This window comes from Empidonax traillii, unplaced genomic scaffold (genome assembly GCF_003031625.1).
Source record: "Empidonax traillii isolate 1590-97213 ecotype Southwest subspecies unplaced genomic scaffold, ASM303162v1 scaffold923:size341358, whole genome shotgun sequence".
Taxonomy (NCBI): domain Eukaryota; kingdom Metazoa; phylum Chordata; class Aves; order Passeriformes; family Tyrannidae; genus Empidonax; species Empidonax traillii.
In genome coordinates this window covers 159,598-185,648 of record NW_020956116.1, presented here as the reverse complement: position 1 = coordinate 185,648, position 26,051 = coordinate 159,598, and the positions used below count along the sequence as shown (strand labels likewise).

The 26,051-nt window shown below is 48.3% G+C and overlaps 2 protein-coding genes across 4 annotated transcripts in view; both read right to left on the bottom strand.

Moving 5' to 3' along the window:
- Positions 1 to 13,952, bottom strand: part of ATF6 (activating transcription factor 6) — a 76,545-nt gene extending 62,593 nt beyond the window's left edge. For all 3 annotated transcript variants that reach the window (XM_027902946.1, XM_027902947.1, XM_027902948.1), the window contains exons 1-9: positions 13,833 to 13,952; positions 13,684 to 13,748; positions 11,950 to 12,037; positions 11,531 to 11,625; positions 10,931 to 11,060; positions 10,459 to 10,665; positions 7,706 to 7,926; positions 2,000 to 2,185; positions 1,486 to 1,577 (exon numbers count right to left, since the gene is read on the bottom strand). In XM_027902946.1, coding sequence (XP_027758747.1) covers positions 1,486 to 1,577; positions 2,000 to 2,185; positions 7,706 to 7,926; positions 10,459 to 10,665; positions 10,931 to 11,060; positions 11,531 to 11,625; positions 11,950 to 12,037; positions 13,684 to 13,748; positions 13,833 to 13,902 — 1,154 coding nt within the window. In that variant the 5' untranslated portion in view covers positions 13,903 to 13,952. The remainder of the gene's footprint in view (positions 1 to 1,485; positions 1,578 to 1,999; positions 2,186 to 7,705; positions 7,927 to 10,458; positions 10,666 to 10,930; positions 11,061 to 11,530; positions 11,626 to 11,949; positions 12,038 to 13,683; positions 13,749 to 13,832) is intronic.
- Positions 13,953 to 14,661: 709 nt separating this feature from the next.
- On the bottom strand, positions 14,662 to 25,345 carry LOC114067472 (P-selectin-like). The gene is made up of 19 exons (XM_027902934.1): positions 25,185 to 25,345; positions 24,128 to 24,215; positions 21,658 to 22,047; positions 21,458 to 21,565; positions 21,163 to 21,345; positions 18,907 to 19,092; positions 18,586 to 18,771; positions 18,264 to 18,449; positions 17,945 to 18,130; positions 17,623 to 17,808; positions 17,302 to 17,487; positions 16,989 to 17,174; positions 16,669 to 16,854; positions 16,355 to 16,540; positions 16,003 to 16,188; positions 15,743 to 15,862; positions 15,346 to 15,376; positions 15,118 to 15,173; positions 14,662 to 14,977 (listed from the first exon to the last, which is right to left on the bottom strand). Exons 1-18 carry the CDS (start codon positions 25,191 to 25,193, stop codon positions 15,119 to 15,121), a joined length of 2,844 nt encoding a protein of 947 aa, XP_027758735.1. The 5' UTR covers positions 25,194 to 25,345; the 3' UTR covers positions 14,662 to 14,977; position 15,118.
- Between the last annotated feature and the right edge of the window lie 706 nt (positions 25,346 to 26,051).

Genomic DNA, 26,051 nt, shown 5'->3' with positions numbered 1-26,051 from the left:
CTCACATTTCTATAGTTACTGACTGTTGCAAAGATCTGAACACAAGCTGACCTTTCAGCCTACTCTGACAGAAGTGCCTTGCCATCAAACTCAACAGCTTACTCATTCCTGGGGGTAGAGAAGCTGCCCCAGGAGCTTTAGAGCACTGCGGTAAAAGACTTCCCATCCATCTCTCTGTGTTCCCAAGCATTTTACTACTAACAAGAGTTTCATGCATTCCATCACCTCACTGTAATGCAGAGACAACTAGAATTTCCCCCAGCTTCAGAAGGATAACCAATTCCAATAGTTCTCACCAAGCACCTCTCTCAAGTGAGTGGTAACATCTGAAATGCAGATGGGATGTACAAATCAATCACTCACTTCATCTCTGGAAGCTGATTTTTCTGCCTGGTAGTCAAAACATCATAATACAGACCCTAAATGTATTAAGAAATGGTCTACCTTATCCATATCAAAGTAAAATTATCAGCTGTATTTCACTGCCTGAGATACACAGTATTTGCAATAACTGCAAATACTTCACAAGCAACTTCAGCTTTAGCAGATTTGCTAATATTATTAAAAATACGAACACCAACATTCTAAAAATTTATCACAGTCAGAAAAAAAGTCTTCCTCCATATTTATCCCATTCCATTCCTTTGGTTTGACTGGGGTTTTGACAACAAATGGAGACACTGCTGACTGAGAATCTACTGAAACCTTATCCCCTTTTGAAAAAGTGAACTGCTTCGTATAAAAAGACTTTATGTTCCAAAGTCAAATTAAATAAACAGGTATGTGCAAGAAGTACTGCTTTTTATTCTCCTTTCTTCCACAGATTTTTTTTTTTTTTTTAAGTGCCTGGGAAGTAATGCAGCATTTCCCTCCTGCTCTCTGGTTCCTATGCCCCACTGATAACAGTTCAAGAGAGGTTTTTGATTATCACTTCAACTAATTAAGGAGACGGAAAAACCTCTTCACCAAATCCAGAAGACAAGTAACACAGGGCTCATACTAACGAGGGAGATTGCAGCTAGACACATCTAAAGGTCAGGATTGGAAAACACTGGAACATGCAGAGGGATTTCCTCCCTGGATACTAATGCAGCTTCAACTCAGAGGTACTGAAATGAGCACAGGTATAAATGACCAAATGAGCTCTCGAAGTCTGTAACTTTTTTTCCTAAAAGGATTATAAACACAGTTCTTAATGTCTTCAGATATAAATCAAGCAGATAAACTGCTGTATGCTGCATTGATTAATAAAATGCCAAACCAAAAGAAATTAGAAGTACAAGATCTAGCTCTTGTTGCCAGGAGGAGTTCAAAAGAAGAACCACTATACAGGTACATCTTCCCTTAAGCAGGAGAAAAATAAAGGACAGAAATCAGACTTCAAGCTCCAGTCTTTAAAACACACTGCTGTCTGTGTTAACAATTCAAACAAAAATTGCAGAACAGAAAACCTGCTATGCAAAGAGGAATTTCTAAGCAGCTTACCTCAATGGACCATAATTGAGCATTATAAAAGCCAGTATCACCATCACACACAGGGTCCTTCTCTTTGGAGACGATACTTTGAGCTTCTGGTTCTAGACAGGAAAAAAATCAGAAGACATGCAGTAAAAGAGGGGCACAGATATGCAAACATATGTCAGAAGCTAAATACACCAAATGATGCTTGCTTTTTAGATTTATATTTGCCTAATTATATATGAATTCATGCCAGGACAAGTTAAAAATAAAACTTCTGTTTGTACATTATATTCAGCTTCTACCCCGTCTGTCTTCTCAGTGAAAACTTAAGAAACACCATGGAGTAAACAATTAAAAGTCAACCAGATTATGTGACAGCTGTCCTGACCCAGAGCTGGTGAAAGCCGTGTCTGGAGTGGGAGGCTGGGCTAGAAAACTTCAAAGGTCTTCCACATAACATTTCCACGATTCTGTTCTAGCGCCTTCCACCTGAACAACTGTCTTGACAGAAAGTCAGACTTCCATCACAATCTCTTACCTCTAATACTATTTCATCCAGCTGCCTCTTCAGTGTGCTGTTTTCTTTCTTGAGTTTCTCGTTCTCCAGCAAGGCTGCCTCGAGCCTCGCCTCCAGTCCCAACATGTATTCCTTCTTCTTCTTGCGTGACTGAAAGGCCGACTCACGGTTTTTGATCATGCGCTGCTGCCGTCTCAAGACATTGACCTGAACAGACAACACACAGGCCTGTTAACAACTCACAAGTTGCAAGTGCCTCTAATTCATGCATAATTTCTGCCTCTCCACTTCGTCAGAAGTCTGCACAGATAGTTTCTCACACTCTCCTTCAAATGAGCTGGAATGGTCAGCACACAGTACACCGCTCAGTCATAGCTCACGGATAATGAAAATGGGCCCTGCACTGCCTGCTTTTTCCTGCATTCCCAACCTCCTATGCATAGGGGACACAAAACATATACTTGAGCCGCAGATTGATCAATCAAACCACAAAGACAGACAATATGTATCTTCAGGTCTGCAAGACAGCAAGAATGTCATTCACCTTCACTTCACCGCGCACCATTCTATAGGCTACAACCAGTCACCTCCTTTCTTAACAGGGAAGTTCTACAGTTTTACAGTCTATTTTGCATGGAAGCCATTTCCACACTGATTACATCTGTTTATATACCTTTTCCACCTATGCTATACAGTTTTTGAGCTTTTGAATACTGTTGCTGGCCCCAGATTGCATATTCTACGTGTATCAAGCACTTACACGGCAGTTTAAACGCAGTCTCTGGGTGCATCTACACTAACATTTTAATTCAGATCAGGAGTGTGACTTTGATGCACATTTCCTGATTGTTCTACTTGATGTGCTTTGGTTCACATGATAGAACAGTCTCTGAAAGAGCACACAAACTGGATTCCTTCAGGATGAAGCTCAACCAACAAATATACTCCCGGAGAGCACATAATTCCCTCTAACCACTAGCAGGCATTCAGTCTGCAAGACCAGACTGGGACAGTTCAAAGTAACCCCTCCCCATCCTCCAGAAGTCCTGGTGGCTGATTTTTTTTCCCAAGCAGGAACACTCCATCATCTTTTACCACTTACTCATTTTGTGGTTTTCACTGAGTGGGATGACCCTGACTGAAAGCATCTTGCTGCTGACAAGGATAACAATGATGGATACTGCAGAACTGTACAAAACTACTTGAAATATTAAGTTTAGACACTACTCCGTTGATTTCCTCTCCCTCACAGACTAGCAACTGCAACTCTGTTTTCATTAAGAACAGAAGACTTCCATCCCATTATTAAGCTACAACTGGACGTGCCTTAATGACAATTACACTGAAAGATAACCAAATGCTCTATCTTACAGAGACCTGAATATCCTCCAGCAGCTGCCAACACACGCACTGGAGTGACCTGTACTTATCACAGCAGGAAAGTTAAAGAAAAACAGATGAGAACAATTCCAGAAGTATTATTCTAGGAAAAAATAACAAGTCACAGAATAGTAACGTTAACTGACTCAGACAGCGTGCTCTGGCTAAGGCCTGGCTTTGTAAAGAACCTTAACCACAGCTTTCCAACTCCCTCCTTGTATATACCTGCACACAGACAATATGTTGCTCTAGGGCTTTGATGTCTGCAAAAAAAAGTGGCTACAGGCTGTCTGAAGATGACATTCTTCTTCACGATGCTGCAGGCTGGTGACAAAAACTAAGAAAGCATGTTATAGTGCATTAACATTCTGGGCTGCCTCCATGTTGGTCTAATTGCTTTTCAGAAAGATCATTTATTATATGTCTAGTCTGCCGCCACCAACAAAAGTCTGTGAAGGTGTAGCTGTTTGTTCTTACTCCATTTTCTCTCTTTAGCAGAGTGGAGAATGAAAAGATTTGAACATATTTTCATTAACACTAACCTTTGTCTTGAATTTTTTAAGTACTACAACATTCAACATAAAAAAAAACTTCAGCAGACATATAAAAACTGGACAAAAAAAAAAAACCATTTGGGCTAGCCAAGAACTGCAGTGTATAGAACACACCAATTTGGGGCCAGGATCACTTAAAACTGTTCATAGATGAAATAATAAGGAATGAGTTCGTGCAGCAGCTTTGGCTCGAGTTGTGAGATATTCCGAACAAGCAGTTACATTCCTCTTTTTATAAAGAGGTTTTGCATAACAAAGTCAAACAGAGAAGACCAAATTGTTTACATCCACTCTTGTTTGCAGACCTGCTTGGGATTACTCATTACTGGATAGCTTTTAATTAAGTGTCTGGAGCCTCTGGCAAATCAACATGCTTCCCTGAAGAAAACATGGTGTTAAAGCACCAGTGCAGCGCCTGTACACCAAGAGTACATCCAGGGTACATCTGTTGCTGTTTCGGACACTGACATCTATGTTTCACAGGGTGTTTGTTTTAATTCACAATCCCTAAAAAATTTATGGTCTTTGGTCAAGCTTCTAGTTCTTGTCTGGCTTTTCCTGGGAAATAAGCCTCAACTACACACCCAATCCCACCTAAATCTGATGCAGGAAATGGAAAGAGTTGAGTGAGTGAAATGGTGCAAGAATGCTTGAATGTGGAAGCAGTACAGCAATAAGCTGGCCTGGCATCAAGCTCAACATGCCCCCTGCTTGAGCACTTTGATAATCAGAAGAGAGAGGAACTAATTTATACAGTCAGTCCGCTTGAGCAACATTGCTTTGCACAAGTGCTGAACTAAGATTAAAAGCAGCAAACACCCCTGCTAACTTCTTTTGCAGCCTCCCACTTTTTAAGCTGTGTTGTATTAATTTTCCACTCAAAATAGTAACTTCTGGTCCTCAGGAAACACAGACCATGGGAGGGAAAACATTTGCCTTCACATCAAACAGTAATCAGTGATGCAATTTCTGCTTCCTAGCTTTAAAACAACACCACCATTAGCACATAAGAATGTTGTAAATATGGAGAACGGAAAGGTTCACTGCAGATCCTTGCTTCGTACAGGACTAACCAGATTCAGATTGTCCTCATACTTCAGAGGTCTTATGAAGAGCCATGCACTTTATGGAAAAAAACCCCACACTTCTACCTCAATTTACTTCCAAACTAAACCCAATTATGAGTAAAATTTAACCTCCCCTCCAACGCAAGCCATACTTTTAGCACAAGGCAGTAAGAACATCTCTCACACTCCAAAGAGTTTTCTGTACAAACACTGGGAAAGTTAATGTAGAGCTGAAAGTACAAACCATTTCAACTTTGCATTGGCTGGCTTCTTAACTTGGCTTACAAAAGCTGCTGTCTTATAAGATGCATCTCAAATGCAGGAATGCAAAACCTATACAAGTTTTTTGTCTGTTCTCATGGAAGTTCTGGGTTTTCTTGTCTCTAACTCCACAGAACACAACTTGCCTAATGAGTTCATTTCATATGAATATTACACAATGTACAGTAGAGAAAAATATTTCAATAGAAATCCACACCTATGCTGAAGCAATTTTTCATAATCTAATTTCTTCTAGATTTTCAGCATTTTTTTTATCAAGACAACTGGGGGAAAGAATTAAATCCTTTCTCACCACAAAGAGGAAATGGGAGAGAAAGGCCCTATAAGCACACAATTAAACTGAATTCCTTCACACACCTACTGTTTATGCCCTCTTATAATTTCACTGCAACAGGAAAGGCAATCTGTTTCTTTTCGTTAAGAGCCTCTTTCCTTCAACCGGAAGAGCAGCTTGCTTAGGCAGCATTTCTTTTGTTCAACTTCCCAGTGGAAAGTTGTTTTCCAGTGAGCAGTGACTGCACAGAAAGCCTGGCACCTCCCCACGGCTGGCAGGCTGCACAAACGTGTGCCACCAGGACATGCACCACGAGGGGCACAGCTTGCTATCGGCCCATCTCAGCGCAACGCACTGCAAGGGCTGAGTGTTAAGCCAACAGTTTATCCCTCCTAAGCCCAAAAGAAAGTCCTGCAGTGTTTCTTTTTATCCTGCAACATCTGCTTAGATTAGCAAACAAAAACACGTGTTGCAGAGCTCAAATGACAGCTACATCTGTGCAGTTCTGAGCGCCACATATGGTGTCTGAGGCAGTTGCGGGATGTTTTAACCCTGCTGGCGCCAGCTGAATCCCAAAGCATTTGTCCTTTCTCAAAGCACTTTTTCACAGTAGCTGCCAAAGAGCATCTGCAACTGTTCCTTCACGTTTCAACAGACGCAGGTAAGATGTGCAGTATTTCACAAGCCTTAAAACTGCTGCCCTAAAACGGCTTTGGGTGGAAATACCCACACAACCATCCTTCAAAACGAGCAGCTGATCTTTACCCCAGCTACACCTTTGACCAGTGACTGTCATGGGTGTGTATATCGAGTAAAACGACAGCAAGTGGGTTTTGTCAATTAACCCTTTACCTCAGACAATGGCAAGGTGCCATGTTAGTCCTGGTTACAGGAAATCACAAACCAAATGACTGCTGATAGGTCTCTTCAGTTTGGCTTTGTATAGTAGGCAAATACCATTTAAAAATGCAGTGCTCTTAACTGTCTACTGTCAGACCTTTGTTAGCTTCTAGTGAATTCAAAATCAAGTTTTCATTGTATTTTGGCTCCTGAATTATTTGTAGCACATTGTTTTTCATTATAAAATGCAGCCCACACACCAACACGATTAGTGAGGAAAATTTAACATCAAGCACGAGTGGCAATTCTCAGACATGAGGAAACTGTACAGCAACATCCCTCCAAAGAAGCTGAAGGCACATGCCTGTGACACACAATGACCTGCACTGCTAATAGGCTAATACAGTAAAATTCCATGTGAATGGACACCAGTGTTTTCTCCCTTCCACTGAGAGACGTGATGGGACTCTTAGCTCACAATGGCTTTTGGAATATGACACTGAAGAACAACACTCAGAGTTTAAAAGCCACAATCAAGAAGCTTTGGTACTTTTCACAACCATGCCTTCTTTGGACAACAAAATGCAACCGAAGCAGCTCCAAATTACTAGCAACTAAATCAAGTTAACACCCAGCTCTCTATCTAGTTAACGTGTCAAAGCTGAAGGGGGGGAAGAAAACCCCACACATCTCAAAAGCTTCTTCTGTTTACACCTATTGCTTATTGTGAGCTACTATGCAAAAGCTTCCTAATTTGCACAGGGATTGTTGAGAGCTTACACCTTTTCTGCTCATACAGTATGTGACCAGAAGGGAGCCTGAAGAGATTAGGCTCATATGAAACTCAATACCTGAAGTTTCTAAAAATCGTAAGTAAAATCTGGTAAGATAAAGGGGGATGGAAAAAGAATTAAGCAGTGACATATCCAATTCATCTACTTCAAAAGGAGTGTTTTTATTGTATGGATTCGAAAAATGGCTTAGCACTAATCAAAAATCAGATATATCTTCCTGTTTGTAAGAGACCTTAAGAGCTTGTACTTGAGAAGACAAATGATGGAAAAAATGTATCATCATTGTCTTCTACCACTACGCTTGCATACCTGGTCTGCAACTCCAGGCAGGCCAGCAGATACCAAGCTGCTCATCCCTGTTCTGTGCCAAGCTGCCAGATTCCCTGTTTACTCTTAGAAATCTTATTAAGAGTTTCCCTGAGACTCCAAAGGGATCTGGTGATCCCATTAAATGCCACAATACCTATTACACGATAGGTAACTGAGAGCTGTTTCCAAGCCTTGGTTATCAGTTATCACACACAGTCAGAACTTACGTCCAGCCCCATTGCTGGTGTGGTGCTTTGAAGCAAGGGCTTAGTCACCAGTATTTTCCCACTTGTTGAGCCATTTCCAGCAGCTGGAGGCAACGCATTCACCACGTGGTTTTGAAGTGGTGTGGTCCCTCCAGTGACAGCAATGACTGGCTGGGAAGCAGGAAGCACCCCAGAAGCCTGAAGCTGCACCACGGCGGGCTGGGGGAGCACCACGGATTGACCTGGAACACAAGAACAACCAGCAGAGCTCAGCACCTATGGAATGGATTTGTACACCGTCACTTTGTAGGGGCATGCTGATAGAGGAGGTAGAAAGTCTTTGCTTCCCCACCTGCCCTCCACAAATTATCTCAAATCCACTAGTATATTCCACAGAATAGGAATGGGGGGGGAAAAAAAAAAAGTTTGAAAGTTTGCAGGATTCTTAATCCGTCCTACAAACCAAAATTACACATATTAAAGAGATCAAATAAACTCTCTCCCAAAAGCTCTTCAAAGTTAATAAAATTCAACACTTATTATAAACATTACTCAATTCAGTATTGCTAACACTTGAAGCACTCTGGACAACTTTTTCAAATAACTTAGCCAGCTTGCCCCAATCCTCCTTCTCCCTTTTGTCCATACCTACTTTATTGCTGTATTCAACAGAAAACTTACTACACAGAATTGACTCATACTATACAGACTGATACAAAATAGCATAGACAGAAGATGAACAAAAAAGAACAATCCGAGTTACACTTTCAAAACTTAGCTTAAAGCTTCAATTCACACTAGGACCATTTTTTTTAAAAAATGTCTTATGCAAGAAAGTTTATGCACAAGCTGAACAGAGCTTAAAGAAAAGCAGTAAGAAAAAATGAGGTAATTTTGACAGAGTTTGAAATGGAATTAAAAGCAGTCACGTCCAAGAAATTTCAGTCCAACAAGTACATTTAACTCAAGCAGGTGCTTGAGTAATATTCTGTTGTCTGAAAACACATCAACGTCTCTCTAATCCTTTGTAACAGGATGACCTCGCCAGCTTTCAAAAACAGCGCATTCCAACTGAACATTCCAACCAAAACGCACAACAACGTATTACAGCATTTACCCAACCTTCTGGAAGGCAAAAAATGAAGTAATATACCTAGTGCCAAGATCTTTTAGGTATGGGGTGCAGGATTAGATCTCTCTTTTTTTTTTTTTTTGCAGACACAGTCTTAAAGACATGATGAGTTAGTCTTACCCTATTTAATATCCTTTAATGGTGAATTTGAGACTATTTCAACTTTCTTCTTTATGTATAAAGGATGTGACGCTCTAAGACCATGTTTTCTTATTTAAGCTTTTATAAAAGGGACTGTAAAATACAATTTCTCATGCTCCTTTGAAGATAATGGGACATTTCAAACTGGTAGCTCCAACCTGTCATGTGTAGGGGATTTTGACTGATGAAAACAGATCCTTGTGGTTTTCATTATGGAAGCGGCACAATAGAATTTTTAAACATATCACCAGTTAAAGTAAATACATCACATGGAAATACTTTCCCAAAAGTATTTCCTCTATACTGTCTCACAGAAACTACTGCCCTGACTTTTCTTCAGTGAAAAGGAGAAGCTGATCTCCACAGTACTACACTTAAATCCAAAAGCTCCCTATCCCCAACATTCCTTATTCCAGATGGTATTTTATCAGCTGGAACATCAGAAGGAATAAGAATTAGGTCACGCTGACTGTGCTGACCTGTGTTTTAAGCAGTCTAACAATCTTAGGCATTTTGTAACAAATGTCAGTGTCTGCAGATTTGGCTGAACTCCTGATGGAAGCGCAATTAGTAACGAAGACAAATTTTTCACTATTGCAATGATTTCTAGAAACATGCCCTTAACAATTTGTCTCCCTTTGCTTCCACGCCTCAGCGCCTGTGCGTTCAACCGCAAGGGACTGCGGCCATCAGCTGGTGAAACGAGCAACTGCATCTGACAATTCCTGCAATGCGAGCAATGTCCTCACAGCCTCAGCTGGAGACTGAAATAAGGCTTTGGATTCAGAAACGAAGGCTCAAGCTACTTCAAAAATCGGTTACAGGGCAACTCTAGGAATGAAGAATTATCAGGGGACAGAAAATCACTTGCCTCTCGTTTACATCAGCTTGCAGCTGTGAGCAACTTTTCTAACCTCTGACACAGCTCTTAGTTTTTAGCAGATTTCACAACATTCTCTTTGTGAATATAGCTGTTTAGAGAGCTAAAAAGCCATAAACTCATGTACCCACTATCCTGTGGCAGATTCATGCGGGCAAAAAAACAAGCTTTTACCACTTCTCCCAAGCTTTCCAGCTTCATTCAAGCCACTCTGATTCTGCTGGACCTTCCTTTGGTTATGACAGAGCAGCACTGTAATCACCTTATGCACCACCTGACACCACAGGCAGAGCACAGCCCAGGATCCCTACAGATCTTTCCCAATCAGCAGTTTTATCTCCACAGCTCAGCACAGTCTCTGTCTTCCATTCCAAATAATGGAATTATTATAAACCAATGTTTTCCGTTCCAAATAACACCCAGGTAAGGGCTGTTTCTCATAGACTCTATGAGAGGAGTAAGGCCATCATCTCAGCCTTAAGCTTTTTCAGTCATGCATGTAGGACCCCTTTTTCTCCTACCCCTCCCCTTTCATGCACCAAACCTCATTTCATTCCATCAGCCAACCTAAACAGACAAAGTTACCCCCAGAACCTGGCTCAGTCAGGACAATTCACCTACCTTTAGGAGGTGCTGGCTGGATGTTAACAACTGGCTGATTCTTTGGCAGTGGTACAAGTGTGGGAAGAGTCTGAATAATGATGGTTTTAGCTGGGATGCCAATGTTAGCCTGAGCTTCAGGCACAGCAGGCAAAAGGGGTTTGGGTTGTATCAAAGGTCTGGACACTGCCTGATTACACCTCTTCAGGTTCTTTGCAGAATTATTTCCTAGAAAAGGAAAGAGTGTCAGAACAGAAAGCATAAAATAAAGAATTCAAGCAATAATAAAATGGCTTTTGGTATGGGTTTTTTTTACCCATATATAATATTGGTTAAAAACAAACATATCTGATCAAAAATTCAAGTCAGAAATGACAGGATATCTATTGTCTGTTAGTTAAACATTCATATACAAGGCAACACATATACTTGCTACAGGATCAAAGTAAATCACATACTATCCATGGGATCAAAGTAGCTCTATCTCTCATACCAGATCGAGGAGAGGTGCTGACAGCAGGTTTCTTCTCCCCATCTCCTTCGGGGGATGCAGGGCTCCTGCAGCTCTTACCGTAGAGAGAGATGGGAGACATCTGGGAGCTACAGCTGAAGTCCATATCATCCTGCAGACAGAAAGTACATGAGATTAATGCTTCAGAAACACAGAGAAGTGTCTACTAGCAGCTCAGAGTATATCTGCTTTTCATCACATCTGTGTTGGTGCTGCAGCAAACAGGAGAAAGGCTCTGTTCTGCAGTTTTATCCTGGTCAATGCCAAGTACCACTTAAAAAAACCAAATAGTACTTCTGCCCATTAGCAGAGCAATGCGAGGCAGAGGCCAGCAACTGCTAGACTCAGAAGCCTTTAGAAGGCATTTTGTTGGGCAACCAGGCTAATAAACATAACTGAGGAAACAGAACTGAACATGCTCTTATTCCAGTGGGTCACAAAGGAGAGGTAAGAAAACATCATGGAAGAAAAGCTGCTTTTGCAAGGGTTGGAAAGGGTTTTGTCTTATGCCATGAATTTGGTCAGAGAAGTAAATCACTGGGCTTTTGTTGCTATATGTGTTACATGGAGGTTTCTGCATACAGGCACATTCTGCACTGGAGAGTCCACAGACGACGGAGAAGGGACCGAACAGTTTGAAGTGGCCGGTGATAAAGGTTCTGTCTTCACACTTTCATCTGCAAGAGGCAGATAAGGAAATTTTACTGCACAAGTCTTTAGTAAGGAGAGATCAGTAAAGAACACACTGCCCTATACCAGCTATTTAACTCCTGAAGCAAAGCACAGTAGAAAACGTAGTGAGATTAAAGGTACTAAACAGCTAAGCTTGTAGGGCACTCCTTGCCCGTTGTACCTGCCCTACACAGCACAACTTCTCATAACAGAGCTGCAGGGAAAGGAAGAGTTCCACATAAGTTACCACGATCCCTAAGTTGTAACAGCTCACCCTTGTGGGGCAGAGGGGTAAGAGTCACACCTGCAAAATATAGAAGATTAATTACCTGTATAAGCATGGCCTGTAATATTCCAAAAGTCCGAGTCCCAAGACATCAAATCCAAATCAAAATGGAAGTTATAGAGATCATTTTCCTGAAATGACAGTTCAGAAAAAGAGACGACAAAAAGAAAGATATATTGATACCACCAGCCATTATGTTCACATTCTTACAGCTCCAGAAAACAAAACAATACAACTATCACTTCAGTTGCCTTAAAGCATGCAAAGATAAAAGTCTTTAAAGGAGAAATTCTCAACTGGAACATACAAGATAAGGCTCACTTTAAACCTCAGACCTGTAGGAAAGGAGCATGTCAGTTTAAGACCATCACTAATTATAATACCCACATCAGTAGTTTCTAAACCAAAAATTTTAAGTCCACTCATTGAACCACCTCAAACAAAACAGGTCTGCCTTGAAAAATTTATTTGATGCCCTTCCATCATTACATCTCAAAGCATCTTATAAACAAAAGCACCATCAGGGACAGTTTAGCATCAGGAAAAGAGACACAAGTACTGATTTGCTCAAGGCTTGATGAACAGTATCTATTAGGTCTCCCTATACTTGAATAAACTGACATCATCATTTTCTAAAGCCACAGATGCCAATTTCCTTTTCCAACAAAAATAAAAACAAACAAGAAAATAAAAGGTTAAAATCACTTCATACATTTGATTTATCATGGGACCTTTAGAACAACAATTGGGGGTTTTGCCCCATTTTTTTGTGCTTGTGCATCTGTAAGTCTCATTTCTCTCTGCAAATGTGGCATCTTAAGAGCACTTGCATGAAAAATACAAACGTGACCTACCCAACTCTCACAAATACACGGCAAGGATTTTCATACTAAAAACTGTCCCGCAAGTGTACTTTTCCCCTACATTCTCAACTTGGCTGTAAAGGGAGGCTCAAAAATTCTGCATAGATGTTACTACTTACAAGCTAGAATGAGGGAAAGCTCATCAGAGCACACTGATAGGAAGAATGACAAAACCCCCCAGCCTGAGCAGTGCAGTGAGAGCCTCCACACAGGCAACTAATGCCAACCTGCTGACAGGCACCACCTTTCCCTTGTACAGTCATGCAGTTCCAACGTTTTCTCCAGCGAGTGGCTCCACAACACCTGTAGGAACGCTCTGAGTACCCGAGATTTACCTTAGCTAACCCAGGGGTTGTTGTGCCGGAGATGGGTCAGGACACAGTGAGCACAGAGAAGGCGAGAGCAAGAACATGGAATGGAGAATCCACGAGGCAGGTGCCCCGAGAAAGAAAAAGCGGTATGTGCAGGTGGACAGTAAAATACACGGGGGATTAATGCATAAGGTCGCAAGCAAAGTTCTTCGTTGAAAATCCTCCAGTAAAGAAGAAAACACGAAGCCATCTAACAGGCAGGGTGGCAGAGCCCAGCCCCGGTGGATGCAACGCGCCCACGCTTCTCCCCTCCCGCAGCACTGCCCTGCGGGGTTCACCTTCCCTGGGGCGGCGACAGCACCGCCCCTCCTGGGCACCGGCACCTGCAGCTCTCGCCTTGGACTCTCCCCTTTACACCTTCAATCTCCGGCCTTGACACCCGCAGCTTGTTTAGCGATCGATATCTCAGTGACTCACGCAGGGCGAAGGCCGGGAAACCACGCTCTCCTGCCGGGCTGCCCCGGGGGGGATCCCCGCGGGTCACCCCCCTGGCCGAACGGGCCTGCCCGGCCCCCGCCGCCCCCGGCCCCTCCCGGTACTCACGTCGGGCTCGTCCTTCGGGGCCGCGGCGCCCAGCAGCTCGCTCAGCTCCTCGCCCAGCACCGCCTCTGCGGGAGAGACAAGGGGCTCAGCGCCGGCCCGGCTTGTCCCGGGGAACCCCGCGCCGCCCCGGCATCCCCAGCCCCGCTCACCCCAGTCCAGGCCGCCCCCCACGGGGGGCAGCAGCCCCGCCGGCTCCCACTCAGCCTTGGCCGCCGCCATCGCTTCCCTTTCCTCCCGAAACACACGTCTGCTTCCGGCAGCACCGCCCCCGACGGCGGCCGCCGCCGGACACCGGCGGGGATGGGGCGGGGATGGGATGGGGCGGGGCCGGAGCGGCCGGGGCGGGGCCCGCACGGCGCTCACATGGGCACTGCCCGCTGTCCCACCCCACAGAGTCACGGAATCAGTTAGGACCTGAGCCCAACATAAGACCCAACACCATCATGTCAATTGAGTGCTACATCCGGCCTTTCCTTCCTTAAACACCTCCAGGGACGGTGGCTCCACACTGTGCAGTCTAATCCAATGTCTAATCACCCTTTCTGTGAAGAAATTCCTCCTAATATCCAACCCGAACCTCCCCTGGTACAGCTTAAGGCTGTGTCATCTCGTCCTGTTGCTAGTTGCCCAGGAGAAGAGACCATCCCCAGCTGGCTATGACCTCCTTTCAGGGAGTTGTAGAGAGTGAGCAGATCTCCCCTGAACATCCTCTTCTTGAGGTTAAACAACCCCACCTCTCATCACACTCGTGTTCCAGCTCCTTCACCAGCTTTGTTCCTGGATCTGCTCCAGCACCTCAATGTCCTTCCAGAACTGAAGGGCCCAGAGCTGGACATAGTACTTGAGGTGCAACCTCAGCAGTACCGAGTAGGGAAGAATCACTTCCCTGGTCCCGGTGGCCACACTATTTGATGGAGACCTTCCCCCTCTCCCAAGCACACAGAGACACTGGTTAGACACAGGCATTTATTTGGGCCCTGCTGACACAAGCCCGTCCCTGAAAGCACGAATAGGGCAGCTTAGGGGGAATGTCCAAATTCCCTACCGGGAATGTCCACAGGCCAAGCAGCACACTGCCCACATGAGACAGTGGCTCAAGGCCCCAGACAGGTCTCCAGCCATCTTTCCTGGAGGCAGCTTCCCCTCCAGGTGGTACATGCACCATGGGCACAGTCTCCACAGGCAGCACTGGTCCAGGCTGCAGCTTCAGGCATGGAGTCCCTCTGGGCCCCAGCAGCAGCTCCTGCTGGGCGTGCAGCACTGGAGGACATGGTGGGGTTCAGTCGTGGGCGAGCTGGAAGCACAGAAGAGACAGAGCTGGTGTTACTTGCTTTGGTCCCCAAGGTTGTCCCCACCTGGGAGCACTCCAGCCAGGAGGATGGATGCCCAGGTGAATTTTGAACAGGGTGCTGTGAGTGTCTTGACAGCACTCACCTCACAGGTTGGCATCATACGCTGCATTGGTGAAGGTGCCTGGTGATCCTAAGTCACTGCAGGGCAAACACAAGGGTGTCACCTTGGATAGTGCAGGAGTGCATGAAGGGCAGGGGTTAACACAGCCCTGTGAGCCCACAAGATGCTCCCACTGCATATATAAGCAGCCTCACACAGGCAGATCTGAGTGACTATTGGGCTGTGAGAGTCACAGGGCATGGCTCTCACCTGGTGGGGTTCAGGAGCTTCTTCTTCTCCTCTGATAATGATGTTGAAATGTCCATGGGGATAGAGTAAATAGAAAAGAAAAAAACAGATGTTTAGTGAAGGTCATGAGAAGCTGGAGCAGAAGTATGGGATGGAGCACGGGGGGGCCTGAAGCATTTCCTGTCTTCTTCACAGTGAGGGTGTTTATCTGGCTCTGCCCTCCAAAGCTGGCTGCTGACACTATCAGCTCAACAAACTGCCACATAACCATGCAACTTGAAGCAAATAAGACACTTGGATTGAGGCAGTCCCACTGTTAAACTCCTCTAATCATCCCACCCTCCCAGGGACTCCATAACCACCTGGCCTGAGAGCCTCAGGGCAAAGCTAGGGTGGGCTGTGGGATGTGTTTCCATACCTCTGTCACTGAGGCGCTTGATAAGGATGGCAATGAGTCCCCCAGAGAGCACAAGACCAGCTACTGTCAGGGCTGTGCCACTGCTGTAAGCCAGGACTTGCTTTAAGAAGGCACCATCCTCTGAAACAGATCCACAGACCCACAAGTTAGAAAGTTGCCAGGACTTCTCAGCCCCTGAAGTGCCCCTCACCACATTCAAGATGTTCCTGCAAGAAAGCTGCACCCTGCAGTGCTAGAGGAGCAGGGGGGTCCCACTGTACCTGTACAGACAGGAGGATGCCTGGTCCAGTTCCCTGTGGCCTCACACCGCAGCACCTCTGCTCCCATCCGAACAAACCCCTCCTCACAGGAAAAGGTGCATGTGGAGTTGTAGGTGAAGTTCCCATGCATGTGAGAGCAGCTCAGCTGGCCTCTGCTGGGGGGGCCCAGCACTGGGCAGCTGATGGCTGGAGATAAAGCACAGCAGCAGTATTAAGAGGACAGGACTGAAGGTAGTGAGACAGGGATACTTGGGCTGGGAAGCCAGGGGATGAACCGACAGACTGGAGCGCTGGAGAAAGCAGTCTGCTACAAGAGAGCACTGCCAGACAGGTGTGAGATCATGAGACCTACCTTTGCATTGTGGGGTGTCCCCAGTCCAGGTCCCCATGGCTGTGCACTTGCGGCTTCCTGGCCCCGTCAGCACAAACCCTTTCTGGCAGGAGAAGGCACACGTGGAGCCAAAGGTGAAGTCCCCAAGCGGGTGGGAGCAGACAGCCTGGCCCATCTTGGGGGTGGTCACTGCTGAGCATTTGATGGCTGCAAGGGTAAAGAGGCACACCTCAGAAAGGAGCCTGGGAGACTAGAGTGTCAGGACCAGGGGGCTGGGGAACATCCTAGCGCCACCCCAAGGCCAGTGACACACTGAGCTCTGGCAGCAGCTCTACCTTCACAGCGTGGGGCATGTGCCGTCCATGTCCCCATGGCTGTGCACTCCCGACTCTCCGGCCCCACCAGCACAAACCCCGTCTGGCAGGAGAAGGCACATGTGGAGCCAAAGGTGAAATTGCCATGGAGATGGGAGCAGTTCACATCTCCCCGTTCTGGAGCACTGAGTACTGGGCAGGAAATGGCTGCAGAATGAAGAGGTACACTTCAAGCAGGAGCTTGGGAACTGGGAGATTAAAATTCTGGGACCAAGGGGATGGGAAACATCACAGTGTCACCCCAAGGCAAATGACACCCTGCACTCTGGCAGCAGCTCTACCTTCACAACGGGGGGCATCCCCTGTCCACGTCCCCATGGCTGTGCACTTGCGGCTCTCTGACCCCATGAGTGCGAACCCTGTCTGGCAGGAGAAGGCACACGTGGAGCCAAAGGAGAAGTCTCCGTGGAGGTGGGAGCAGTTCAGCTCTCCCTGGTCTGGAGCACTGAGCACTGGACAGGCAATGGCTGCAGGGACAGAGAGACACTTTCAAGCAGGAGCCTGGGTACTATGAGGCTAAACTGCTGGAATGAGAGGACCAAGAGGGTCCCATGATCAACCTGAGGCATGTGACACCTTGAGCAGCAGCAATACCTTTGCACTGTGGTGTGTCCCCAGTCCAGACTCCCGTGGCCATGCACTCACGGCTCTCTGGTCCAATCAGTGCAAAACCTGTCTGGCAGGAGAAGGCACATGTGGAGCCAAAGGAAAAGTCTCCGTGGAGGTGGGAGCAGTTCAGCTCTCCCTGGTCTGGAGCACTGAGCACCGGGCAGGTGATGGCTGCAGGGCAAAAAAGCACACTTCAGGAAGGACCTTGGGGACTGCAATGCTGAACTCTTAGGATGAGAGGACCAAAACAATGAAGAACATCCCAGGTCAACCCACGGCCTGAGACGTCTTGAGCAGCAGCTCTACCTTCACATCGTGTTGCATCCCCTGTCCATGTCCCTGCGGCCGTGCACTCACGGCTCTCTGGCCCAATCAGTGCAAACCCCATCTGGCAGGAGAAGGCACATATGGTGCTGAAGGCAAAGTCTCCATGGACGTGAGAGCAGTTCAGCTCTCCCTGGTCTGGAGCACTGAGTGCTGGGCAGGTGATGGCTGCAGGGTAAAGAAGCACATTTCAAGTGAGAGTCTGTGGACTACATGGCTCAGCTGTTGGAATGAGAGGACCAAGACATCCAAGAGCATCCCACGGTCACTCCAAGGCCTGCGACACCTTGAGAAGCAACTCTACCTTTGCACTGTGGGGTGTCACCAGTCCAGGTCCCTGTGGCCATGCACTCACGGGTCTCTGACCCCTTCAGCAGAAATCCCGTCTGGCAGGAGAAGGCACACGTGGAGCCAAAGGTGAAACTGCCATGGAGATGGGAGCAGTTCAGCTCTCCCCAGTCTGGAGCACTGATCACTGGACAGGCAATAGCTGCAAGGATAGAGAAAAACTTCAAGCAGGACCCTAGGTACTATGAGGCTAAACTGTTCAATCTGAGAGGCTTGGAAAAACCCAAGTGTGACCCCAAGGCCTGTGACACCTTGAGCTCTAGCAGCAGCTCTACCTTCACAGTGTGGAGTGTCTTCAGACCAGGTCCCTGTGGCCATGCACTCAGAGAAGTCTGGCCCCATCAGCACAAACCCTTTCTGGCAGGAGAAGGCACATGTAGAACCAAAGGTGAAGTTCCCATGGAGATGGGAGCAGTTCAGCTCTCCTTGGTCTGGTGCCTTGAGCACAGGGCAGGTGACGGCTGAAAGGACAGAGACACACTTCAAGCAGGAATCTGGGGACTGCAAGGATAAACTGTTGGAATAAAAGGACTACAACACTGGAGAACCATTCCATGGTCAGCCAGAGGCCTGTGACAGCTTAAGCAGCAGCAATACCTTCACAGCCTGGGATGTCTCCAGTCCAGGTCCCCATGACCGTGCACTCACGATGCTCTGGCCCCATCAGCACAAACCCCGTCCGGCAGGAGAAGGTACATGTGGAGCCAAAGGTGAAATTGCCATGGAGATGGGAGCAGTTCACATCTCCCCGTTCTGGAGCACTGAGTACTGGGCAGGAAATGGCTGCAGAATGAAGAGGTACACTTCAAGCAGGAGCTTGGGAACTGGGAGATTAAAATTCTGGGACCAAGGGGATGGGGAACATCACAGTGTCACCCCATGGCAAAATGACACCCTGCACTCTGGCAGCAGCTCTACCTTCACAACGTGGGGCATCCCCTGTCCACGTCCCCATGGCTGTGCACTTGCGGCTCTCTGACCCCATGAGTGCGAACCCCGTCTGGCAGGAGAAGGAACACGTGGAGCCAAAGGAGAAGTCTCCGTGGAGGTGGGAGCAGTTCAGCTCTCCCCAGTCTGGAGCTCTGAGCACCGGGCAGGCGATGGCTGCAATAGGAGAGCAAGTCTCAGAGACAGGATAGATGAAGTTAAATCTAAGGGTTAGGGCTGAATCCAAGTCAAAGGAAACCAAATCTATGGTGATATGTCTTCAACTTGCCTTTCTCACCCAGACTCACCTCTTCAAAAACAGTAGTTGTTACAATGCTTTTTCTGCCCAACGAGTGATTTGCTTGGGGGGCACACAATTGCTGCTCTGCAAGAGCCCTGTTTATCCCTTGCACTACCCTGGATTGAAGGCCCTGGGATGAAGGACCACAGCTGCTGCAGTCTACTTGCCTACCTCCCTTTATTGGAGCAGAGACCTGACTCTATCCTTGTCGCAGTGGCAGGGGGATGGCTTTGGGGCTGTAGAGGACCAGGATGGGATGACGGCAATGGCTACAAGGGTTGTGTGCCAGCCTCCCCAGGTTGTGGCCAGGATGTGCTTTGCTGCATGCCAGGGCAGCACCCAGTATTTACTGGGGTGAGTGGTTCTGCTGCCTGCAGGACGACCACAGGCTAGTGCCAGGAGGACATCTAACACCCTCATCACCCAGCCCAGCTGAAACACACCCCATCCGCTGTGCCTTCAGCTTTCAGACCAACACCAAACACTTTCCTAGGTAGACTTTTCCTTTTATAGATGTTTTACAGGCAAGTCTGGTGCCCCACAGAATTCCCAGAGGTGTCTATTGGTGAACATGTCATGTGGGTGGGAGCAATTGACCCAGCCCATTTTGGGGCCAGCCAACAATGAGCACGCAACAGCTGCAGGCAGGCACAGGGCACAGTTTAGACAGGGCAGGCAGCCTTGTCCTTCACAGCCCTCACAGCACCATCAGCCTCACCACAGTAGGAACCTCTGCTCATTTTTGGAGTAAGCCCAACTGGCAGTGCTTGCTAACACTGCTTTGTTATCACAGGCAACTGTCTGACCAGCCTAATTCTTTGCAAGAAACAAAAATCAATCATACATACAGCCAACAGGACAAAAAACAACGAGCTGGGAAAACAAGCCTCTGGGAACTTGAAAAGCCTGGAGCAGGCAGGCAGAGCCCAGCTTGCCTGGGGGGACTTCCACAAAATTGGGAGCCAGCTCTTGCTCCTGCTGGGGATGCTGGCTACAGAATAATCACATCACAGCTCCATAAGTGTTGCTTTTAACTGCAGAAAATTTTGCTGGTCTCAGGTGCCTAAAATAAGCACTGTGTTGGACTACAGGCACACCTTAGACAGGCATCATTTGCAACACTAACTTCAAGGCAGGCTTTCTTTTTAAAGAATATATGTACAGAGATGCTGCTTGGCCCCTGACAGCTTCTGCTGGGTCTCCCAATAGAGAGGGTCCCCAGTTTCATCCCATGTCTGCTCCAGTCCTTTACTCGTCCCATCCTTGTCCAAGGCTGTGGCACAGGAAAGGTGGAGCAAGACTCTCACACCCACAAAAAAGCCCAGCACTTCCCTGGGACGCCTGGTGCCTGGCTGCAAGCCCTCAAGCCACAAACAGGAAGACTTTCCCTGCCCCTGCAGCCTCTGTGGCTTCCTGCCACGCTCTGTCCCTCTCAGCTTATATCTAACCTCATTTCATGGGTCCTTGTCCCCACTCAAAGTGGCTCAAAGTGGCCTGCCAGGATACCCCCTTCCCCTGGCTGCAGGACAGCAGCCCCTCTTTTTTCTGTGGACCTTCAAGATGCCAAGCATCTTCCCAAGTCAGAGCAGCATGGGCTTGGGGAGGTGAAGACCGTGCCACTGGGTTGACAGAGGTGCAAAGACACCATCCAGACCCCTTGCTTAGTGCACACAGGGTGCTGACATCTGGGTGTAATTCAGGACAGCGAGCAAAGGCACAGGGACAGCCAGGCAGAGCAGGGGGCTTATCCAGAGCTCACAGCTGCTCTGCCCATTGCAGCCTCATGAGGGAATCACCTCCCACATGCAGCACCAGGAGATGCTTCCACACAGGGCAGGGGCAGGGGCATAGCAAGGCTTCCCTGAGCAGCGTTGGGCGCATAGTGCTGGTTCCCCTAAAGCAGCAATGCCGCATCCCTGAGACCCCCAGCCCCTGACAGGTCCTACCTGTGCAGATGGGGATGTCTGCTGACCACTGCTGGGAAGGCAGGCACCTCAGTGTTCCCATGCCTTGCTGCTTGAACCCCTCCTGGCACCCAAACACGCAGGTGGAGTTGTAGCTGAAGTTTCCATAGGGATGGCTGCAGTTCATGTGCACTCCCTTGGGCTTCAGCTCAGCACACTGCACAACTGGGAGAGACACATCACTGCCAGCCCATTAGGAGCACAGGGAACTTGCCCAGTTTGCCACCGAGGCGCTGGCTCTCCAGCAGGGAGAGAAGGATGGGTGTGGATGGCTCACCATACTCGCATTCAGGGCCGTGGAAGCCGGGGTAGCACTCGCAGCGGTAGCTCCCGATGGTCTCCACGCACTCGCCGCGCTGGCTGCATGAGGAGGCCTGGCAGGAGGCTGCACACACACAGAGGATGGTCATCAGGAGCTGCTGGCCACCCTGGTGATCCCCAGCCCACCCAGTCCTGGGCCACAGTTCCTCTACTAACCCTTGTAACACAGCGCCTTCTTTTTCCGGCTGCAGGGCTCGTCATTCCATTTGCCTGACTGGTCCTTCCGCTTGATGTAGATCTCCACGCAGTCCTGGTTGGAGCGGCGGTTGTTGGGCTCCCCAACTGCCCAGTTCTCCGCCTCCTTTGTCAGAACCTTCCTGGTGCCCACCCAGGTCCAGATGCCTCCCAGCTTGCGGATGCCAATCCAGTAGTAGCTCCCGTGGCGGGGCAGGTTCTCGTTGAGGTACTCGATCTCCGCCTTGTTCTGGATCGCCACCAGGTCAGTAAAGAAGGTCTGGCAGTAATTCCTGGCCTGGTCCCACGTGTAGTCCCCTCGGTCACTGTAGTAGTACTTCCAGGCACCCACCTCCTTCCACAACACCATACCTGTGAGAGAAGATGAAATCTGGGATCAATGCAGAAAGGATGGAGCCAGGTCAGGGATGGGATCCCTTAGGACATGAGGATGGGCTAAGCCTGGCCAGTGATCAGCTGAGTGAGGGGATGGGATGAAAGGACAAGTGTGGATGAGAATGTGGCGTTAAGGGTACATGGAGACCTGGGTAGATCAGGCATGGCAGAAGGAACTGAAAACAGGGGGACAGCACAGGGATGAGGAAGATGGGGGAGATAGGGTGAAGGCTGAGACAGTGGGCAACACGGGGCAGGCAGAGTGCAGGTGGCAGAAGAACCCCTAATGGTGATGCCAACCCCTTCTCCAGCACAAGTATTGAAAACCCAGCCCCATGGCCCTGTTCCCCTGCCCACAAAAAAGTTTCCCAAAGAGGAAAACCCCACTTTAAGATGGGTCCTTAAACACGGTTCCTTCCTTGAGTGCAGAAGTGTACCACTTCGGTTTTCTTCCTTTTCTTACAGTGCTATATGAGAGTCAGATTGGAGCAAGACAGAGGAACAAGTGTGCCCTCACCCCCAAAGCATTTGGATCCCAACCTGCTCATCTGAGCTAGAGATGGTCTGAGGAGTCTTGTAAAACTCAGTGTTGCAAAACAAGATCTTACAAAAGTCAAACTCACGTCCTGGTCATGCCCACCAGGCAGGGCAAGGCCAGAGATTAACTGGAACCCACACCCACAACTGAAGGACACTTTGCTGAAACCCTGCTCTTATTTACTGCCACTTATTTCACACCACAACTTTATGCAATCATAGGGTTTTAGCCACAAAAAGAAGCTTCCTCTCTTCTCCCCAGAAATAGGTATCTATCTCCCCAACAGCTGAAATTGATATGGGATTCATATCTTCATTTGTTCAGAAAATGAGTTGGGAATAAAAGTCTGCTCCAAACAACCAGCCTGGGGTGCCCTGTGTCTCAGGAGAGCACACCACACTGCAGTTATGCAAAGGTCTGGGCACCACAGATTAGATACAAATTTAGGACTTCTCAAGTCTAATTAGAGCTGTAGTTTGGCCAATAATTATATATTTTTCTAAGAATTTTCTAAATTCTCATAATTTGTCTAGTTTTCCTTGTGAAAGAGCAAACTATCCACTTTGTTCAACAAAAACTGAAGCTGAGGAAAATGTGGTTTCCCACCACAGCCCTCATCTTTACACTTTGGGAATTTGGGGCTCCAGGACAGGAGCTCAGGGCACCTTCTGGGAGCCTGCCCCACCCTCAGTTCCCACCGCCCCCTCCTGGCCCTCACTGCCTCCCCAGCCAACCCCTTGGCTCCCTTGGCAGCCCTGATACCTCTTCCCAGGGTGGTGCTCAGCACCCTCCCCACTCAGGCTGCCTTTGCATTTTTGTTTTCCCCTCAGAGCTAAATCTCAGACTCCTCCTAACACTTCTGCATTTGCCTCATTTCTGTTCCTTAGCTCAATCATGAAAGGTCCTTTGGAAAATAGTTCAGCTCACAGAGGATTTCCAGGGACAGAGCAGTCACCAGCAGGCTTTGCTCTGTGCAATGCCAGCATGTGAAGGAAATACCCTACAGGCAGCAAAAACAAATTCTTCTCTACTCTGGTTTCTCCTCCTGATGTCAATTAGCAGCTCTAGTTCTGCGTGAAGCTGCCCCAGCTGTGCTCCCAACCCTTGCACCTGTGTGCCCTGTGCCTGTGTCCGTGCCCAACTCTGCAGCACGGGCAGTGGTGGATGTACCACCAGAGTGGGTGTAGGCAGTGGGCAGAGCTGCTGCTGCCTTTCTCCAGTTCACAGTTGGGTGCACCAACTGCAATGCTGCATGTGGGGAACCAGACACCCTGCAGGGACCCCACATGCGGCCGAGCCCTCCCTGGGGGAACATACACTGCCTGGAGGAAGCTGGCCTGAGCACACAGCCCCCTCCCAGCCCAGGAGGATCCAGCCCTGGAGCTGGCATCCACGAGGGTTGTGACTGATGACCCTCCAAAATAACACTGGAGCTGCCCTGCTCAGGTTTCCCAGACCTGCAGACTCCTGGGCAGCAGGGTCACACAGGGCTTACTGAGCGGGTGGTGGGTGACTTACCCCATGTGATGGCAGCGATGCCCAGGTAGATGCCACGAGAGCCCAGAGTCCGTGTCCTCCCAGCAGGTTGCAGACCCACAGCAGTGCCCTGACAGGGAGGGAGACATGAGCATGCACATGCCAAGAGGCTCACACAGGCACCCACAGTGCTGCCACGCAGTCCTGGTACACACGAGGGCACGTTTCTTGTGCCAGCTCACACACAGGCATGGATGGTGGTGCTGCTGCTGAAGAAAGGGCCCTTCCAGTGAGGTACTTTGAGGAGCTGTGCCTGCAGCACAGCTGGGCAGTGAGGGAGACACTGCTGGCAATGCAGTTCACTTCTGCGGAGTCCCCAAGTTCAGAGCGTGTCCTGTGGCCCCCCAGCCCTTCCCGCTCATCCAGGGCTGGCACCTGCCTTGCAGTGGCAGTGCCCTGTGTGCCTGGGGTCACCCAGGCAGGGTGTCTCTGGGGCAGTCTGTGTGTGTCCCCCAGCCCCCGACACTGGCACTAGTTCCTCTCAGTGCTTGCCCACAGCCCTGCCCTCCTCTAAATCCCTTTTTCCAGGCAGACCCCGAGTCATCCCCAAGGAAAGGAGCAGGACCTACCATGCTGTGCTGCAGACACGCCTTGCCCAGCCAGTGGCAGTGCCAGGCGTGTGTGCCCCCCGGCAGGCAGCGGTGCCTCACACTTCCTCCAAGCCTGCAGAGCATCGCTCCCTGCCCTTGGCCTCTTCCCCTCCCACCCCAGCCCCACTGCCAGCCCTCATCCTGCACCCCATCACCGCCTCCCTCGCCACAGGGCTCTCCTACCCCAAGAAACCCTTCTCTCACCTGGGGCTGGAAGGGAACAGTGGGGTTCCTACTGGCCATAGCTCTGGTGGGACTCAGCTCAGCACCAGCCCCATGGCATGGCAGCTGGGTGCATCCCCACACTGCCATAAGGACATGACAACCATAGGAGCCGACCCACAACCAGCCAGGATTGCCCGAGCCCCCCAGGAGGTGGAAAAAGGTCCCCCAGGAAGGGTTCAACCCCAGCCCATGGTGCCCAGGGCACCAAGACCTCTCTGACCCACCATGTCCATGTGGCAGCACCCACGCTGGTGGTTGGGAGACAGAGAAGGGATGAGGTGTGATGAGGTCCCACGGGAGCTGAGCAGGAGTGTGGCTCACAGCCTCCCAGCTCTCATGCTGGATGCTCTCCTCGCACGCAGGCTTTTTGCTCTGGCTATGAATCCTCGTATACCATTTATAAACAGTTACTTTTACACAATGTATTTTCCTGTCTTTATCTTTATGAGAAAGGTCCAATAATATGACAGAGGAACTTCCGCTGACTTCTTAACTTCCATTAGAAACTTCCACCAGATTTTCAGGAATATGCCTAATTGTGTTCACCTCCCCTTGAATCATTCTTCAATCATAATAAATCTTCTCTTACCCCATTCTCCTCATAAGTAAAATTGCCTTGGCAGGGTTTTCTGCAGGAATCACTCTGCTCACTTCCAGCTAAAGTCAAGCAAGAGCCATGCAGGTCACATGCATTTTCCAGTTCCAAAGAAACTGATGCTGCTCCACTGGGACCCATTCTAAACAAAAGGAGGAACCCATCCCACAAAAGTCTTAACCTACTAATTACTTTCTACTTGGTCAATACAAATGAAACTCAGTTCCTGTCTCTGGATATCTTTCTTGCATCATCTTTTACTGCAATTGTCTATTTTTATGGAATTGCTGAGGATGGGTCTGTATATCCAGTAATTCAGGAGCTTTCTAGCAGCTCATCTGCTGAGGGTGGTGAATTACAGCAAGGGAAGAAACATCCAGGCAGGCAGAGAGGCTGAGGGGCAGCTGCTGGGACAGGAGAGCATCTCCAAATACTGAGGGTCAGCTGACCAGGGTGGGAACTGCCTCTCCCACTGATGAGACACCTGCTGGGGCTC